The sequence below is a fragment of the Prunus dulcis genome, chromosome 7 (assembly GCF_902201215.1).
Source record: "Prunus dulcis chromosome 7, ALMONDv2, whole genome shotgun sequence".
NCBI classification, from domain to species: domain Eukaryota; kingdom Viridiplantae; phylum Streptophyta; class Magnoliopsida; order Rosales; family Rosaceae; genus Prunus; species Prunus dulcis.
Genome location: NC_047656.1, coordinates 490,421 through 508,994, shown reverse-complemented (window position 1 = coordinate 508,994; position 18,574 = coordinate 490,421). Strand labels below are relative to the sequence as shown.

The window sequence follows — 18,574 nt, the reverse complement described above, 5'->3', positions numbered from 1 at the left end:
TTCAATACCAAACAAGTTTTTAGATCTTAAAATCAGTATTTAAAAACTCATGTTTTTAAAAAAAATTAATGAATTTTGAATTCCTTTTTTTGAGTAGGATACCAAACAAGCCCTAATGTTTTCAATGATATTTTTGGCAGTTTATATTTCTTATATCTTGTAAGGGCTTTTTTTGTTCCAACAGCTATAGATGGGTCTGGGTTGCTGTAAAGAGCAAATGGGTGTAGTTGCCCCTGTGTCTAGGTTCAAGAATCAAGCCTCAAGGGTGCTTCGAAAGGTTCGTGGAGCCTTAGGAAGTACTTTGGTTTCTTTCACCAACAAAACAAACAGCTGCTTACAAATCAATATTTTGGCTTGACTTGAGAAACTTATGGCATGGGAGCTGAGTAATCATGAGTTTAGCATTAGAGAGAGAAAGCTTGGATTTCTCATGAGAAATAGAGGTTCAAAGAAAGGGGAGAGGGAATTTTGGGATGATTTGTTGAAGGAAGAGAGGAAAATATGAGGTGAAATGATGGGTGGCTTGAGCAAATTTCCAGCCGCTTGATGAAAAAAGAAGGAGATGGGGGAACAATGGTTGAAATTGAAGGTTCCAGCAGAGAGTGAGAATGCTTGCTCGCTCTGGCTATTATATTTTGCTAGGTAGAAAAAATCCCCCTTTTATAGGCATTTCCTAAAAAATCGTAGGGGACCCTAAAGTAGAGGTGGCAAAAATCCCCGTAGGGGCGGGTCTCCGTCGGGTCCCCGACCCTAATGGGGGGAGATTTCGGGTCTAAATGGGTATCGGGTACGGGGATCCCCGAACTTGAAAAATCCCCGACGGGTATGGAGAGGGGATGGTATTGGGGTCCCCATCCCCGAACCCGGCCCGAAAATATATATGTTTATATTTAAATAAATAAATAAATAATTATAATATTTATATTTAACCCTAAGTTAACTTCCCTCTCTTAATTCTTCCTAATTTTCTATGGAATTTCATATTGATGTGATTTTAAATAGTTGAGTTGAACTTTATAGTTAATTTGGATGTGTTGAATGATAAGTTAATATGAAACTTAATGTTAAAATGTATGATAAATATTTTTTTATGCAAAAAAATCGGGAATTCGGGGCGGGTATGGGGGATAGTCCCCCGACGGGGACCGGGACGGGGATTCCCCAAAACCTAATAAACGGGGATGGATTCGGGAATGGGGGCAGGGATGGAGAGCGGGGATGGGGATGGTATTGTCATACCCGGCCCCTACCCGACCCGTTGCCATCCCTACCCTAAAGGGTGTCCCTCAATAGAAGGGGACTGTATATATATATACAATTGGATATCGAAACAGTTTCCGATTTGTCTAATTTTTTTAAGGATGATCTATGAATATAGACTTAAAAAATAGATGGTTTCGATCGTTGAAAAAAAAATTCGTAGGGGACCCTAAAGGGTGTCCCTCAAATAAAATTATTTGAGAGATCCCTCAATAGAAGGGGACTGTATATATATATATATATATATATATATCCTTATATTTGGTATAATAGTGAATCTCCCTTAATTTAAATGTTTGGAATGAAAAGAAGGCAAATGAGGCAAAAAACCCCAAAAAAAAATAAATAAATAAATAAATAAAGGTGAATGGGCAGGCCTGCTTGGTCCAAAGGTTTCAAATCCTATCCCAAACTCTATCCAAACTTAGAATGTACCTGGCTAGTGGGTCAAACTGGACTTTGACTCATAGCTGCCCACTTCAGTTCGGCCAAATGATACTCCCTAACTCTGCGCAACTACCACCCTCTCTATATATCTATATATATAAAGCAAAAGGCAAAGAATGGTAAAATATTCAAAATAGCAGAAAATGCCCTTGATTAATTCAAACATTAAGAATTAAAATTATTAATTAAATGAGGATAATATGGTAAATTCACATTTTTTTTTTCATATAAAAATTTAAAAAAAAAAATCAAATAATAGGTCATATTTTTATGGAACATAACTAACCATGTTATCTTTTCTTAATTCTAAAAATAAAATATAAAATATAAAATAAAACCAATTGGCACATGGGGCTAGTGTTTTCTAAAGGCAGGGAAGGGGAGAGAGAGAGGGTCCGATTAACATCATTCCTTAATATTCTTAATTACTACACTTCAAAATATATATGCTGAATATAAGATCAGCAGAAATACAAACATTATTTGTAGTAGATGTTCTTGTTTCCTTCTTCAAAAGGTTGTTGTGACTATTCTTGTGTGCTATGGTTCTCAAGAGCACACACATTGTTACCTCTGCCAAACACATTGAGAGCCCCTTCTTGTTCTGGTTGCAACAGTACTAAAATAACCAACAACGTACATTGAGGCCACAGCAGAAAAAAATCCAAAAGGGAATCCAATCCCTGCTGTTGCCCATGAAAACCACCATGTATCGTTCTTCTCATCACTCTCCTCTGTTTTGGCAGATGGCGGGTGCTCTTCGGGGCAACGCAACTGAATTTGAACCCCGCACAATCCGCTGTTGTTAGCATATATGTTTGGATCAATCAGTCTATCCATTTGGGGACTCTCAGGAATATGACCAACAAGTTTGTTGTTGCTCAAGTCTAGAGTGTTCAGTTCTTGAAGCTTTGCAAATGTCTGTGGTATTTGGCCTGACAGATTATTGTGAGACAAATCCAAGGTCTCTAAACTCTCCAAATGACCAAATGCCAATGGGATGCTCCCAGAAAGTTCATTGGAAGAAATGTTAAGTAGCTTCAAGCCTTTCAGCCTACCCAAAGAGGATGGAATGTTGCCTGAAAATTGATTATTTGACAGGTCTAGAAGGGAGTAGATGTCAAGATTGTGGCTAGATAGGCCTTGCTTTGACTTCTTCCAATTTACTATCAGGTCGTATTCAACTGAGAAGGAGAAGATACCAGGCAAATTTGTTGGGATGTCCGGAGTCTCAATCATTGCAATAAGATTTCCAACACTTGGAGGAATATTTCCACTAAGCAAGTTGTTAGACAGATCCAGGATCCGGAGACTGCTGAGATTTGACAGATCACCGGAGATCAATCCTCTTATGGAATTGTTTCGTAGACTGAGTACTTGAAGAGAAGATATTTGAGTGAGAAATGTTGGCAAGTCTCCAGTGATGTTGTTATCATGCAGGTCAAGGTGCTCAAGCTGGCTCAGATTGGACAAGTTTTTAGGCAACTCACCAGAGAACTCATTTTGGCCTAGTGAGAGGATTATAGTGTTCAGTCCAAAAGTGGCAGGAACCTTACCTGATAATTTGTTTGACGAAATATCAACGAACGCTAGAAGTGCATCAGGTTTAAAGATTGGAAGCTCACCCGAGAAGTTGTTCCTTGACAAGTCGAGCAAAAGTAGTCGGTATATGTTTGCGATGGATTTTGGCACTGGCCCTGAAAAATTGTTTTCAGACAGCATGAGTATCATGACTGCACAGTTCTCACCCATATCTTCGGGCAATTTTCCCGAAAAGTTGTTTCTTGACAATTCAAGGACTTGTAAACTTCGAGTTTGAAACAAAGGTGGCGGCAAGGAACCTGTGAGTTGGTTGTCTGATAAAAATAGGATCCCAACCTGTAGTTTTGCTAGCCACAGTGGAAATGCTCCTTCGAGCCGGTTTTCACGCAAGTCCAAGAGATCAAGCCTTGTTTGATTGGAAAGCCAAATCGGAATAGGACCTCCAACATCACAGGATCTCAAGGATAATTGAGATAACATGCATTTTGGAGCTATGGTGACATTACTGTTATTCCACCTTAGTTTATTTCCTCCAAGATGCAAATTCTTCAACTCCTTGAGTTCAAATAGCCATGCTGGGATGTCACCATTGAGAATATTCTTGTCCAGCGCAAGTGTTTCCAGCTTGCTCATCTTTTGTATTGATTGTGGAATTCCACCACTCAAATTGTTGTTGCTCAATGCAAGTGTTGAAATGTTCACCAAGTTGCCAATCTCTGCTGGAATCTCCATGGAGAGAAAATTATCCTGCAACTCCAATACTTGCAACTCCCTCAACTGAGACGCCACAGACAATGGTATCCTTCCTGATAGCGTGTTCTGTCGAAGTGACAGCTTACGCAATTCAGTAAGGTTTCCGACCTCTGCAGGGATCTCTCCTTGGATGAAATTACCACTTAAATCAAGGTACTCTAGGTACCTTAACTGAAACAGCTGAGGAGGGATATAACCATTGAATCGATTCTCCCTCATGTCAAGATATACTAGCTTGGTCAAATTGGCAAAACCAGCTCCTGGGATCTCCCCTTGCATCGAATTGGAAGCGATGTTGAGCAGCATGAGCGTTGTTATTCGGAAGAGTGGCGCCAGGACATCTGAAGGCACACTTCCATTGAGGACCAGATAGGAAATGTCAAGGCCAGTGATACGTTTTGAAGCTGATGCTGCATGGGAATGGCAAGTGACCAGGTTCCATTGACAACAATCTGAACTGGAATTCCATGACTCTAGTAACTCGGTTACCATTGCTTCATCGGTAGAGTTTAAGTTTTCAGTTAATGAAGTTTTGAATTCTAGTAGAGCTTCTTTGTGTTCTTGGGGACAAGAAAAACAAGGCATAGGCATGAGGTTTAAGGTGAAGAAGAAGATCAAGTACGCAGCAAAAGGTAGGCTCATCAGGCTGGCCATATTGCTTTGCTACTTAATTAAACAACTCGAGATACTTACAGATGGATCATGAATGTGTTGATGGTGGAAACTCACAAACTATATATTTTTCTATAAGCTCTTGAGACTCGTGGTCAAACAAATCTGTGTGCAATGTATAATTCCAAATCCAGACGGCAGGCCTTGGAAATTGTCCTTATTTTTGTACTGGGCAGTTGTCCTTTATCTTGACTTTTGAGGCTAAATCAATTACCTAATGCAAATTTGTCTGGTCCTAGGTTCTAATTAAGCTAGGCAATGAAGATCGTACCCAAGTTTTGTAGTCAATGACAAGCATATCAGGGTATGTCTTGCCACATTTCTCAACATTAAAATGTTTTAAACACATTCCTCCACCCTTCTTCATTTCTCATTTCTACCGTATGTTCTACTTTTAGAGAAAATAAAAATAAAATGATTACCGAGCGGGCCGTTTGTAGATAATTCAGCATTTTTGCTTTTATCACAAGTAACATTATCACCACCAGCTTAGAGACTCCATTGTGATGTGAAGGCATTATCTTTTTCTTGTTGATGGAATGGAACCACATTTCAAACATTCAACACTGCACTGGTGCTATTATCATATACCATTTCATGCTTGTTACTGTCTCACCCACCAATTTATGTTTACAAGTCATCAAATGGCTTCTTTCTTTTTAAATGGGTTTCACTGTAAGGTCATTATTTTGTATTTTTAATGGGTTCAAGATTCAAGCAAATTAAAATTTGTTCAGGTCAAGTAAATTAGAGATGTTGCAATTTTAACTCTATGGGATATGTCCAGCTGCTCCTTTCTGTGTGATAAGCAATCCTATTGAGCTTAGGAAGTCCTAATCCTGTGTTTGATATAAATCTCGGGTTTGCTTGGCGATGAAGTTGAATCTTAATTGAATTTGTTAATCCATGGAAAGAATTCACTTAGGATTACACCAGTGTAATCTTAATTGAATCTGTCTTTGCAAGTGTTACATAATATGATATAATGATTGCAAAAAATACAACATTTTTTTTAAATGTTTATATGGCTTCACGGGTTAGTGTTTTTAGTTGTTTTGAGCACATCTTTAATCATTATTCAAGCACTAAGTCTCTTTTTCTTTTTTTTTTTGGTCGGAATTCAAGCACCAAGTCAAGTCAATATTTGCTTTATATCGGAGTGGGCAGACAAAACAAACATCATGAAAATTCTAGTTGAAAAGTCAAATTTCCCTAACCGACGCTGTACACACACGACGCGGGCCCTATATTCTTATTCTTTGGACTCAGCACCACTTTTCTTTGACTCAACTTTTCACTTTTGCACGTTTGATTGACTGATTCTTGGGTTACATTTCCATCCATCCTATTTGGTGTTTTACATTTTCATAATCAGATTACTATTTTCTTTTACTTTTCTGAGAAGACTACCAAATTATCAAACAGTTTCTGAAAAATCCTACCAGTTTCCAAAGCCAATTGGTGTCCAATATTTTTTACGTTTTCAAGAAAAGAAAAAAAAAAACAATTCCAGTAAATTTCCAATAGTATAAAAAGACCAGCTGAGATCTATTTTTCCCAACAAGGTTTACCGTAGGTGCTTTGACCCCAATTCAAGAATTAAAACTTAAAACCTATTTACCTATTTAAGTGTTTTTGTTGCTACTTACCACAACATTCGAATAGAAAACACCTTCTATGGCGAGGTTTAATTCCGAGAACGATTTGCAGTTAATAAGCGATCAACTGAGCGGCCATAGCTAGGTGAAGTATGTGATGTGTTTTTGACAAACTGCTGCTTAGCATCGTAGGTTGGCTGAGGGCACATGATTTCCCAAAATCAATTGTATCATTCATCTATGTTACTTTTTACATTCATAAACTAGGAAGACAATTCATGAGATGCTTGGATTTTTTTTTCCCTCTTAACTTGCAGTGAAGAGATTATCCAGCTACTCAAAGATCAACTGTAAAACCCTCTCAAAAATTTGAATAGCATTTTTCAGGTATAAACCACATATACACACAAATTAGCAAACAGTCCGTCCATAGCAAATTGATGCAATATAGAGATTTTTGGACCATTTTTCCTGCAAAAAACAAACATCAAAGATGATTCATTATCGTGTGATTGATGAAAATGAACAAAAACAAGGCATGAATACCTCATCTATGGTGCTATGCAACTGAACTTTCAGAACCCAGATATTTGAACTCCGCGTTATAAAGAATTAAAGAAAATAAGCACAAGATCATGATGCTCATCGCACACCAATGTTTTCTATCTTACCTTTACATGGCTGCTTGGGAAGGCAGAGGTACGCAGAGTTTCTTGAGTTTCATCCATCAATTTTCGTTTAGGAATGCTCAAAATGAAGGCTGCTTGATCAGTAGTGGCAGCCATGGATGTTATTCTGTAACCACTTTCCCATCGCCTGTGTATACCTTCACTCGGGTATAAGAAATCGAGCTCCACGACCTTGTATTTTCAAATCAAATGTAAGATGGGAAAATGAGCTATCTTGGAAACAAGAAAGGTGAACAAAATTTACAAATTCAAAAATAAGACAGACTTGAATGTGAGTAATAATATACCTGATCAGAATATCCAGCATTCCTGGACATAACGACACCCCAGCGAATGCCAGCGGTTGTCATGGATGTCACATGGAAACCTTCTTTCCACTTCTTATTTATCCACTTGAATGGAAAAGATTCACTCACTTTATATGACTGCTGAGTGTAAGGAGTACCTATATGCAATACGATAGAGTGTAAATCACGGCTCAGGACACTGGTCTAGTAAAGAGAAATATGTAGCAAAAAGTAGAGTCTCATAAAATTAAAGTTTCATTTACCAGCAAAAAATGAAGATGAGCAAAGTGCACGCACAAAGGCACTTATAACATGCAAAAACACACATTCCAATAAGGACTATTAAAATTTAATTTTTAAAGTTCTTCAGCATTTATTTTTCAAAAAATTTATTCTTTCTGTGACCTTTAGTTAAAAAACACCGAGCTTCATGATACAACTCTGTTTATGGTACTTTAACATGACTTTTTCTGGTAATTTATCATGACTTTTGCACAGCCCTGACCACTTGACTAAAACCCCGTTGGTATGTTCTTGAGCTTCTTCAAGAATGGGGAAATGGTTTTGTAAGGAATGTCATTACATTGCCCCATGAAAAGAACTATTTGGGGTGAGATATAATGAAAGAAAGTCAATCAAAGCTAATGTTTGGTGGAAGGAAAAGTATTTGGAATCACAATATCAACAGGAGATTTTATCAGCAAGGATGTTCCAAAGAGAAAAATGAACCGCAGAGGAGTTAAGCATGGTGCAGAGGCCATCCAAGCAAGAAGAATTATGGGAAGCATTGAAGATAAAGAACATAAACAGTGGTAGGAGGAAGAAAAACGCAAGTGGAGGATAACTGGGAGTGTGCAGTGGTGCGAAAAGAAAGCTGTTCATGTCTCTTGGGAGAAACTTCAAAGAGCAGAATTCAAAAAGGCATCCTAGAACGAGACTGTTGCTAGAATAAAAAGAAAAATGAATTAGGTAACTTGCAAAAGGGCATCCTAGATTGAATGTTGCTGGAGTAAAAAGAAAAATGAATTAAGTAACTTGCAAAAGGGCATCCTAGATTGAGAATGCTGCATGAACAAAAACTGAATATGAGAAGAAAACTAGATTTAATCACAACCCTGATATAGCACCAGTTGAAGACAACTCAGAGAAACAAGTGACTGGATTTGGAAAAAGAAGAAGATAATCATATTTCACCGTTGACTAGTACCACAGGATATATGAAAGCAAAAGAGGTGAAGATGCACACAACACAAATTTATACAAAACTAATAGCATTTTTTATTTATTTATTTAATGCTACAAATAAATGCAAACCTTTGGACATAACAACCAAGGAACTCCCATTAGTGGCACCAGCTATTGAACTAATATAGAAATTCTTTTCCCACTGTTCCATGATCCAATCCTGTCCCAAATGAATTAATCAAGATGATCATTATTTCAAGAAGTATATTACTTACGGAAGGATGATAGAATACACTTGTTTCATATGCTAACCTTATGTAGGAAGACAGTTGACAGCTCATAAACCTGGGAAGAGAAACCTGTCCCTGCATCCATGATTAGGGCCCACAGATTTGCGGCAGACGCTACAGAGCTGATAAATAATCCATCTTCATTACCCTTGTCAACATGCTGGCTCAGCCTTGTGTCCGCCACATTGTAGTGATATCTACATGTCCAGCAAGAGGCTTACTTAATACCATGCAAGAAAAGTCCAGTGGGGACACCTAAGTGGTGAAGCCACAGCCCTACAGAGGCCATCCTAGGTTTGAGCCTAGACCATGCCCCTTGGTTTCCTCAGGAAGAGAAAGGAGAAGAAAAACCACCATGCAAGAAAACCATTACCATGCACATAAACATTGGTTTGTGGGAAAATATACCATAAATAAGAACTTAGGTTCATCATCACCTCAAATTGGTAGACACTATTCATTCGGTATTTCTTACAGAAACACACATCAGGAGCATCATTATCAAATGTTTCAAGCAAGTCAGAATCAAAACCATTTAATATCATTTATGAGAAGTCCATAATATATCACTATGCATTTTATCTCAAACTACACTTCACACCTAATTACCTGATATTTTTTCCATTTTGTTTGTCCCTGTGTTGTCATTGTTGTAACTTAAAATACAGGGACCAGATACGAATTGTGAAAGAAGTTGAGGGGGAAAAGTGTAGTTTATCCTCTGACTACAGACACGGTGTAACTTGAATTGGTGAGAAGACATAAGAAACCTATTTTAAAGAACCACTAGAATGAGATACAAAAGATACCAAATAAATAAATATCAGAAAATCTCAATATTAAGTAAAAGATGAAAGGGTCACGAGCTTAAAACTAATAAAAAGTTTGAAATCTCGTCATTTATCTTCACTTTAGAAATGATTAGTAGTTTAATCATGATTCCACCTTAGGAACAAATAAAGTTTTTTTATTTAACGAGCAACAAGCTTTCCTATTTTGGTATACAGCATTACATCTCTTTATATCAAATTTCAGAAAAAGGTTATTTAAGTGATATTTAAGATATGTCTAATGACAGAACACCAGCACATGGGCCAAAAAAGGGAATGCCATTGCCATCCTTCATAAGTTAGCTAATTTGCTTAAGCACAAATAGCGGTCAAGACAAAGAATTATGTCAAAATTACATACTTGCTTTTGATACTAACAAAGAAGAATTAAAACTGTATAACAACCTTTCAATGAAAATCAAACATTTAAAATACTTCAACTGCTGACACCTTTTATTAATGTTTCTGTATGGAAATAAAATATGTTTGTATGAAAATGAGAAAAAATAGTAAATGTAGGAAAAATTTCACTGCACAATCACATATTATGGGAAATCAAATTAAAGAAATGTATATTTCACCTTTGCTTCATTGGACGACGTGCATTATACACTGAAATCCACTGGGTAGCAGGACTACCTAAACGAACTTTCTTCTTTGGTTGCTCATCTTCTTCCAAATTTATAGACATTCTTGCCCGCTTTTGCCCAACCTATTTATGCAGAACGTTGAACAAATAGAAAGTCAAAGAAAGAAAAAGAAAAGAGTAAAGGAAAAAAGCTGAAAATGTATAATCAAAATCACCTTAAGAGCTCCATCAATTCTTATCGGCCTTAATGGCATGCATGGCTCTATCAAGCTTTCAAATAAAGATATCAACTTTGCATAATTTGGTTCCTCATCAAATTTCATATTTGTAACAGCTTCAAGAAACTGTTTGAATGGGGGAGGGCAGAAACAGCACATCAACTCTGGGGAGGTGGCCATCTTTTTCTTACAAACAAGAAAACTCTTGTTATCCCCCTGTAATTTCAAGCAAAACAGTGAATGAAGGTTGTCAAGATTATATGAAAACAGAATACAAAGTTACAAACACATTTAACAACGATACCAACTCACCTGATACCCTTGCCAGGGTAACCTTCCTCTAATGAGAAATATTAATGTGTATGCCAATGACTCAAGATCATCCCTTCGACTTCCAGTCCGACCTAAATGTGCATGTACACTTGCATACCTTATTGTTCCCCTGTCAAAAGTAGTAATGTCAATATATAAAGGACGGCCAAATAAAGTCTCAGAAGCACAAATAGAACAATGTCCTAACATTACAAACCTGAATATGTCAGGCCTCTGATCGTATTCAACATGTTGACCAGATGCTTCCTTCCATTTAGATGCTGAAACAAAATATAAACATTATACAAGCATTATATACTAAATATGGGAATAGGATTGCTTCATATCGCTTAAATTTCCTTACTAAAAACAGAAATACCATATCTGACCATGAAACACAAATAGTTCATACTTTAAAGGAAAACATGCAATGAAGAAACATGAGGGCAACATACCCAAGCCAAGATCAATCAGATATAGCTTCTTCTCATCAGGTGTTCCAGATTGACCAAGTAAAAAATTTTCTGGTTTTACATCTCCATGCACAAACCTAGTTTGAGATGAAAATTTCATGAGTTATTTATACAAAAGAGAATAAGTCAAAGCTTCCAATAAAACTTACCCTTTTAAGTGAAGCTTTTCAAGAATTGATATTGCCTCAACTGCAATGCATGCTGCCGTATTGGGTGACATCCTGTTGCAGACATAATAATGTGAATTAAAGGACCGAAATAAACTCTGTTGCACACAGGGGATGTTGACGTGTAGATTCTTGTACAATTGGTTTTTCAGGGGTCATTTATGTGTGCTTGTGTGAATTTGAGTGTGTTTGTGCGTGAGAGAGAGATAGAGTATCTTACGATTGGCCAACAGAATTCCAAAGGTCCCAAAGACTGGGTCCAAGAATGTCCATGACCTGAAATATAAACAACATCCATCAGACAATGTAAAAAGTTTTGAATCCAATCAGATGGTAAGGAACTCCAAAACAAAACTTACCATAATGTAAAAGTCTCCTTGTCGACCCTTGTAATGAACCCAAGGAATTCCATAACATCCATTCAGATGACTTAACAACGTAAAAAGAAGGAAATCAGATAAGACATTTGAAACATTTCAAGATTAATGTAAATAAAATTTAAAGGCAACCATATGTAATCTTTTTCCAACATATTCAGGAATAAACAAAACTCACCTGTACACTTGCCACTCATAAGGAGAGCCGTAACTGCAACCTTTACTATTTCGGTGTTCGAACTTCAAAGCAACCTGTAAAAAGGATCTTAAAAGATCATATATTTGTGATTCAGAAAATAAAATTTCCGAAAAATGATATTAAATACCTCAATTGCATCAGGCCCTGTCCTATCAGTGCCACCACTAACCCTTCTACCAACATAAACTTGGCCAAAACCACCCTTGCCCAACTTCCTTTCTACCTTGTACACAGGAGAGTTACCCACTTGTACCTACACCAAGCAACAGAAACACTTAAATTTCCGCATGGACAACAAGACATTTATTAATAGTAACTATCACAATAAAATTGTTGGTGCATCGGCCAACTGAGGGCCAAACTCAATATGTATACAAGAATCTTCAAGTTCGTTTCACAGAAAAATAACAATCATCACCTAATTATATTCGAATTCGTCCATTCCACATCTACTGAACTAGTAGAGTGAGGAACATAGAACTTCTTTTTAATGCTAATAATCAGCTAAATATCTACCAGCAGAGTATACAGTCATAACAGCTGTTTCTCAAAATAGAAATCCCATATCAATGCAATTAATATCCCACATCTTACACTATAAAGGAAAAAGGAATCCAATCAAAAGCAATAAGTACAAGGTATATACCCTATCGGGAACAGGTGTCCCTCCTGCTTCCTCTTCACCTCCCACTATTTTATCTGCACTCGCACCACCCTCCATCGCTATATCTTTATCTGCTACAACTTCTACACGATTATAAATGGGTTCGGCGGCTCCTAAAGCAGCAGCTTCAGGACGAACCTCGCAAGGTTCAGGATCTAAATCTATCAACCTAACACCACGACCTCTACCAGCTGCAGTAGCCCTTGTGGGTATTGCTGGTGAAGGACCTTTTGCTACAGCATTACCACCTCTTCCCCTTCCACCACCAGCTCTCCTACGAGGTTTATTCTGAGCGGGCAGTACACAATTTTCGGCTTGGCCAATCGGTGGTTGTGAGGGAGGCTGGAGATCATCAAGCCTTTTTGATCTGCGCACTCCGCTTCGTAACTCTGGCATCCTCAGCCCATGCAAATCACATTCCACCCAATAATCCCTTCAGATACTCTGCAACATAAATATCAGGAAAGAAATCACTAAAATTATTAATTAAAACATAATTTACTGTTACAAGCATAAAACTGAAACAATACCATAAACGTAAATCCCTTTGAGCAAGCAAAATAGAAATTTTAAACCCCCTTACGGACACAAGTCGGACTAGATAAATCATACAAATTTATAGTATCATACTATTAATAATTTAGAACTACTACAAAACTGAAACCACAGTGACAGATAGAGAAAATCAAAACAACACAGTAAGATAAATTCTGTGAGGCTTGCCTCAATTGCTACCTATAGAGAAAAAGTAAGGATACCATTATGGGGCTACATAATATAGCTTAAGAGATCTATTTTTCAAAAACCAAGCAACAAAGTAAATAGTAAATGTGCTCAATAATATAAAATGAATCTATTCCATTTCTGTCTATCTTTTGTTCATTTCTCTTAATCAGTCATTAGCTTCGGCCAAAAGCACGCACCTTCACCAACCTAAGCATTGAAGCAACGATGATTACGACCAAAAACAAATACACGTCCACATTGAACGAAAGAATCAAACGGCTTGATCAACGATACAAATAAATAATCCGAATCAGATCGATTTCTAAGCAATCACCAATCCGATTATCTAAAAAATTTGAAAACTTTGAATACAAAGCGATCATCGAACAAGCGCAAAACAGCTGGAAAAAAAAGATGAAGAAAAATAGCAAAATATGAATTTACTCACCGATCGGTTGCTGAAAACCGAGAAAGCACAAGGATCGGAGGCTGAGACTGAATCAAAGACGCATGAAGAAGGGGATCGGTTCCCGTCAGATCGTCTTGTTCTTCAGTGAAAACAAAGCGACAGAGGCACACACATTTCTCTTATCAGACGCTCAAAAGGATTTTTCTTTTTCTTATTTGTTGTCTTTTTTGGTATTGAGAGACTTGGATGCTCAAAGGCTATAAATATAGGTAAGCCCTGAGCCTGTCTAGATGTTTTTTTTTTAATAAATAAAATAAAATAAATTTTCATTTCATTTTATTTTGTCTCAAAAAATAAAAGAAAATAACATTTGGTGATGATGGTGGTGTGGTGTGTTCTGGTTTTGTGTGTTGTGTGTGTCTTCTCTTTCTCTATCTAGAAACTCACTCTCTCTCTCTCTCTTCTGTTCTCTTTGTTATGTTTGTGTTGTGTGTATGTATTGATTGCTGATACCCTAAATATGTATATAAATGGGCTTCCCTCTCATCTCTCTCTCTCTCTAGAAATATGTCTAGAAATATGTGTAAAATGAAGGTGTGGTGTGGTGTGAAGCGGTGTCCAAATAGGGCTTCTTGTGTGGTTTTATATGGGAAAGAAATGGGACATGCAAATGTGGCCTTGTAATAACCAAAAGGATATCTATCTCCTTTTCTTTTCCAAATAAATATTAATTAATTAATTATTATTATTATTATATGAGTTTTCAACAGTCTGTCAGACTCAATTTCACCTTTTCAAATTACAACATAAAAACAATGTGCTTGTGAGTTTACACAAAATCCTTGCTTTGCATGACCTACTTATTTTTTTTCCATTCAAAATTTATTGGTGTTTTTCTTTTTCTTTTTCTTTTTTACCAACTACAGATATAATATATTCTCTTCCTTTCCAAAATTCATAATAAATTAGTTGGTTTGAATGGTAACACAATGGCATAAAGTATAAGCTAAATGATAATGAATATAATACTAATAAAATTCTACAAACTAGGCATTTCATATTCCATAGCCCAAGGTTAAAAAGTGATTATCAAGCCATCAACATCCACAGCATAAAAATTTCATAGTCAAATGTCTAGATTATTATATATTAACATGTGTTTCCTTCTCAAAACACAACAATTTTACAAATTCTATGAAAATCCACACACACACACACAAAAATAATGATTATAATAATAGTTTTTTAGTTTTTTAGTTTTTTTTTTATGTGGTTAGGGTTATACAAATTTTTGTTTCTTTTTCTTGCCATATGGCAGTAATAGTAAGTAAATAACATACTGATCCCTACATAAATACTTCCATTTGAACTAATGTGTGGTATGATTACAAGGCAGTACAAAGAATTCAAACCCCACCTTACTCATAAATAATATTATTTTATTTTTGTTAATAGACAAAACTATCAATTATGATAAACGATCCCATGTTAAAAATCACCTCTCATATTCTCTTTTAATATTCATTTAATAGATAACGTGTGATTAACTTTTTTCTCTTAGGAGCTTTTTTCTTGTCATATTAATCAAATGTGTATGCTCACCATCACCCTTAAAAAGTGACACCTATCCCATAATTAATCTTAGTTAACTTTTACTCAAGAATAAAATTAAAAAATTAAAAAAGGGCCCATATCTCATTTCTCTCTCCATCTTAAGGGAGACGTAGGCCATCTACCAAAACGCCATAAGGGAGACTTATGCCACATTCGAAGCATCCTAAGGGAGACGCAAAAGAGCACCATTCAAATAAGCAGTGGGTAAACATTCAAGCATCATAAATGAGATGCACAACCAAGGCACCAACAGGTCACTTAAGAAGTTCACAAAAGAAAAACGATCAAACAAGACCAATTATTGCAAACATAAAAGCATATTGCAAAGCTTGAAAAGATAAAAGAGTCCTCATCTACTGGTCAGCAACCTCCTCAGCTTTTGCCATATCAACTGCACCCTCCGTGGATTCGACTAGCTCAGCTACATGCTCATCAGATGTAGCCATCTGTTTAGCAGTTCCAACTGCCTACTCAACAAGATCTGCTGCCACCTCATCAGCTACGCCCTTCTTGACATCATCCTCCTCAGCTGCAGTCTCATCTACCTGCTCTTCGGCTACCTCCATATCCATAGTATTGATCTGCAAACCTTGCGCAAGGGCATGTTAGGACAGAACATCTTAACACCCTTATCTTCAATGGAATGACAAAGAGCCACCCACTATTGCAATCCCAGTAGCCCAGCTTATATGCTTCGATGACAGCCTTAAAATTGGATCGTTCATCAGCTTTGTGGTAGGTGTCAAACATGGCCAGAAGTTTTTCATAACTATGGGATGTGTCAGCTTTCTTGCACTCAAGACGGAAGTAGGCCTCTTTGTGACTATACAGAGTAGCAGTAGAAGAGTTGAGCTCACTTTCTTGTTTACCAAGGGAACTCTTTAGCACAGACATGCTCTTTTTCATTTCAGTCATTTTTGTTTTGAAGCAAAGTAACACACGTTTTGAAGCAAATAAATCTGCTAGGCCAAGAGCCTTCTAGTCAGATCAACATTCTTCTTCTCCAACTCATTGAGCTGAGCAGAAGAAGAGGCAATAATAAACGAGTTATGGATGGCCTCAACAGCAAAAACTACTCTTTTTTTAAGCAAAGTAACAGCCTCTTCCTTTTGCTTCTCCAAAGACAGACTTGAAAGCGTGCCAAGATCACTAGCCTGATTTATATTGTCAACCAGCTTGACGCAAGCAGACGGGCTTGACAGAAAATTCATCTTGAGAAGATCAGACACACACGCATCCCATGTGGAGTTGGACTTGTCAATCTTTGGACCAGCTGTTCGTGTTTCCGAAGAACCCTTCGCCCGAGTATATGACTCCTTGACCTTCTTAGCCACTGCCATCCTCACCTCCAAATGAGTCAACGACGCAGAATCAGCTCCATGTTTCACTGCTCGGGGCTTGGTAGATGAATCATAATGGCTAGATAGAGGAGCAGTTCTCCCAGTTTGATTAACATCCTTTGACTGATGCAAAAGACTCAAACTTCAAGAAGGAATGTTAGCAGCTTTTTCTTTCTTTGTAAGAGAACCAGTTCACCAACGGATTTCTTTGCCAACAGACTGTAAGTTTTGGGCTAGGTAGTTGGACACTTGAGCAAAATATCCGGACCATTCTGCATACCGCCAGTCTTCTTCCTATCCGAACCGACAAGATGCTTGACCTTGGTAGACAACGAATGAGTAACTCCTACTTGAGCCTTCTCAGCATACGAGACCTTTTTCGAAGAAGACTTGATCACAGCATAAGGAAGTTTCAGCTTGATCCTTAGCGGAGATACATCTCTTGCCCGTTACCTTTTAGCTTCATCTTTGGAGAACTTGGCCTCTGCCTTTCTCTTTGAAGGGGTTACATCGAAGGCTCCTCCCATTCAGTAGGCAGATCATCCAAATCTGGGCCATACTGCTTCTATCTCACAACATTCTTAGCAGGGGAAGACCACGAACTTTCTTCTGATACTCACTCAATAGCCAGCGCCATTCATGAAACCTCGCAGGGATGTTCAGGGCTAGGCAGACCTTAGCCATGTCCAGTTTGAGATCTGGTTTTCTTATTGATATCATTCTCTGTAAGTAGAAGGCAGAAGTCAAGTCAGTTAGTCACACATCAAAGAATTCAAACAAAATCGAAGCAGATCAATAAAAGTATGACATACCATCGCAATAAGCATAGTCTAAAATATCGATAATGTCTAAAATATCGATAATATCTGCAAAATATCGAGGATATTATCATTTTTTCGGATCACGGATATTTCGGAATGTATCCATATGTATATGGTATAAATATCGATAATATCGACGATAATATCATAATATATCGATGTCGATAATTTCGCTCACACTTTAGCAATATTTTGTCAAAATATCACTATAAGATCGAAAATATCAATATAATGGGAAAAAAAAAACACAAAGCACAAAGGCAAAGGAGATTCAAACCCTTGCCATTTCACTCCTCCAACGCATTAACCATCATATTACTTACGTTTTTGTGATAATATGCTAAAATATGTATATTTATATTGTTTTGTTTAGAACTATTTTTGTAAAAATTAGATTTTCACATGAGAGTGTGAGTCTTTGACCTTTCCTTTTAAGATGGAATCAAACACCTCGTTGAAATTTTCATGTTTTTAGACTACCGATATTTCTGATACCATCGATATTTTAGACCTTGGCAGTAAGTGAGAGGAACAAGTAGACCATCGGTGGCCTAGCCTTCCCATCGTCCGCTAATCTCCAACACATATGCGTGCCATACGTGATCTCCTTGGTTGAGACTGTCAAACAGCTTGGCTTTGCATACACGGACCTGGGCATACGTCCCGTAGTGCCTCACTTCGAAGTAATAAAAGAACTCCCTCAACGTTAGGTCTAACTTGAAGAAACAGCTCATATTCTCAAAACATATGATTGCCCGGTAGAAATTCATAGTACATTGGCTTGGGGCACACTCCATGGTACAAAACACCTTCCTGAAGAACTTCGACAATAGGAACGTAAAGCCCAAGGAGAAGTACAAGGGACAGAATGTGATAATTCTGGCATCTAGATCATTCGAATCCACACAAGGTTCATCGTCAGTAGAAGACGCTGCTAGCTTGACATGCACGTCATTAGGTATCGTAGAAGCATAAGTGGCACACCACTTCTAGAAATGAGCTTCAAACGTAACGTGATGCAGATTAGCCACGAATCTCTTCTTATGCACTTTGGAACCACCCCACAAATACAAAGGTTCTTGTGAACTTGGTGACCAGCTAACCTCCTTGGA

General features: G+C 37.4%; 2 protein-coding genes across 2 annotated transcripts; both read right to left on the bottom strand.

Moving 5' to 3' along the window:
- Positions 1-2,101: 2,101 nt before the first annotated feature.
- On the bottom strand, positions 2,102-4,866 carry LOC117634748 (receptor-like protein 46). Its single transcript, XM_034368961.1, has one exon. The coding sequence runs from the start codon at positions 4,654-4,656 to the stop codon at positions 2,275-2,277; it is 2,382 nt and encodes a 793-aa protein (XP_034224852.1). The 5' UTR covers positions 4,657-4,866; the 3' UTR covers positions 2,102-2,274.
- Positions 4,867-6,465: 1,599 nt separating this feature from the next.
- Positions 6,466-14,214, bottom strand: LOC117634172 (casein kinase 1-like protein HD16). Its single transcript, XM_034368129.1, has 17 exons — positions 13,727-14,214; positions 12,535-12,996; positions 12,016-12,141; positions 11,868-11,941; positions 11,672-11,741; positions 11,533-11,588; positions 11,295-11,366; positions 11,128-11,222; positions 10,890-10,953; positions 10,673-10,802; positions 10,358-10,576; positions 10,135-10,265; positions 8,746-8,920; positions 8,563-8,653; positions 7,249-7,406; positions 6,944-7,132; positions 6,466-6,743 (listed from the first exon to the last, which is right to left on the bottom strand). Exons 2-17 carry the CDS (start codon positions 12,946-12,948, stop codon positions 6,684-6,686), a joined length of 2,124 nt encoding a protein of 707 aa, XP_034224020.1. The 5' UTR covers positions 12,949-12,996; positions 13,727-14,214; the 3' UTR covers positions 6,466-6,683.
- Between the last annotated feature and the right edge of the window lie 4,360 nt (positions 14,215-18,574).

Excerpts from the sequence above, each read along its gene's own strand:
- LOC117634172 (XM_034368129.1), bottom strand. The coding sequence starts at position 12,948 with ATGCCAGAGTTACGAAGCGGAGTGCGCAGATCAAAAAGGCTTGATGAT. Across the intron at positions 11,742-11,867 it reads TATGAGTGGCAAGTGTACAG|TCATCTGAATGGATGTTATG; the intron begins GTGAGTTTTGTT and ends TACGTTGTTAAG. Across the intron at positions 7,407-8,562 it reads CTTGGTTGTTATGTCCAAAG|GTACTCCTTACACTCAGCAG; the intron begins GTTTGCATTTAT and ends TATTGCATATAG.
- LOC117634748 (XM_034368961.1), bottom strand. The coding sequence starts at position 4,656 with ATGGCCAGCCTGATGAGCCTACCTTTTGCTGCGTACTTGATCTTCTTC.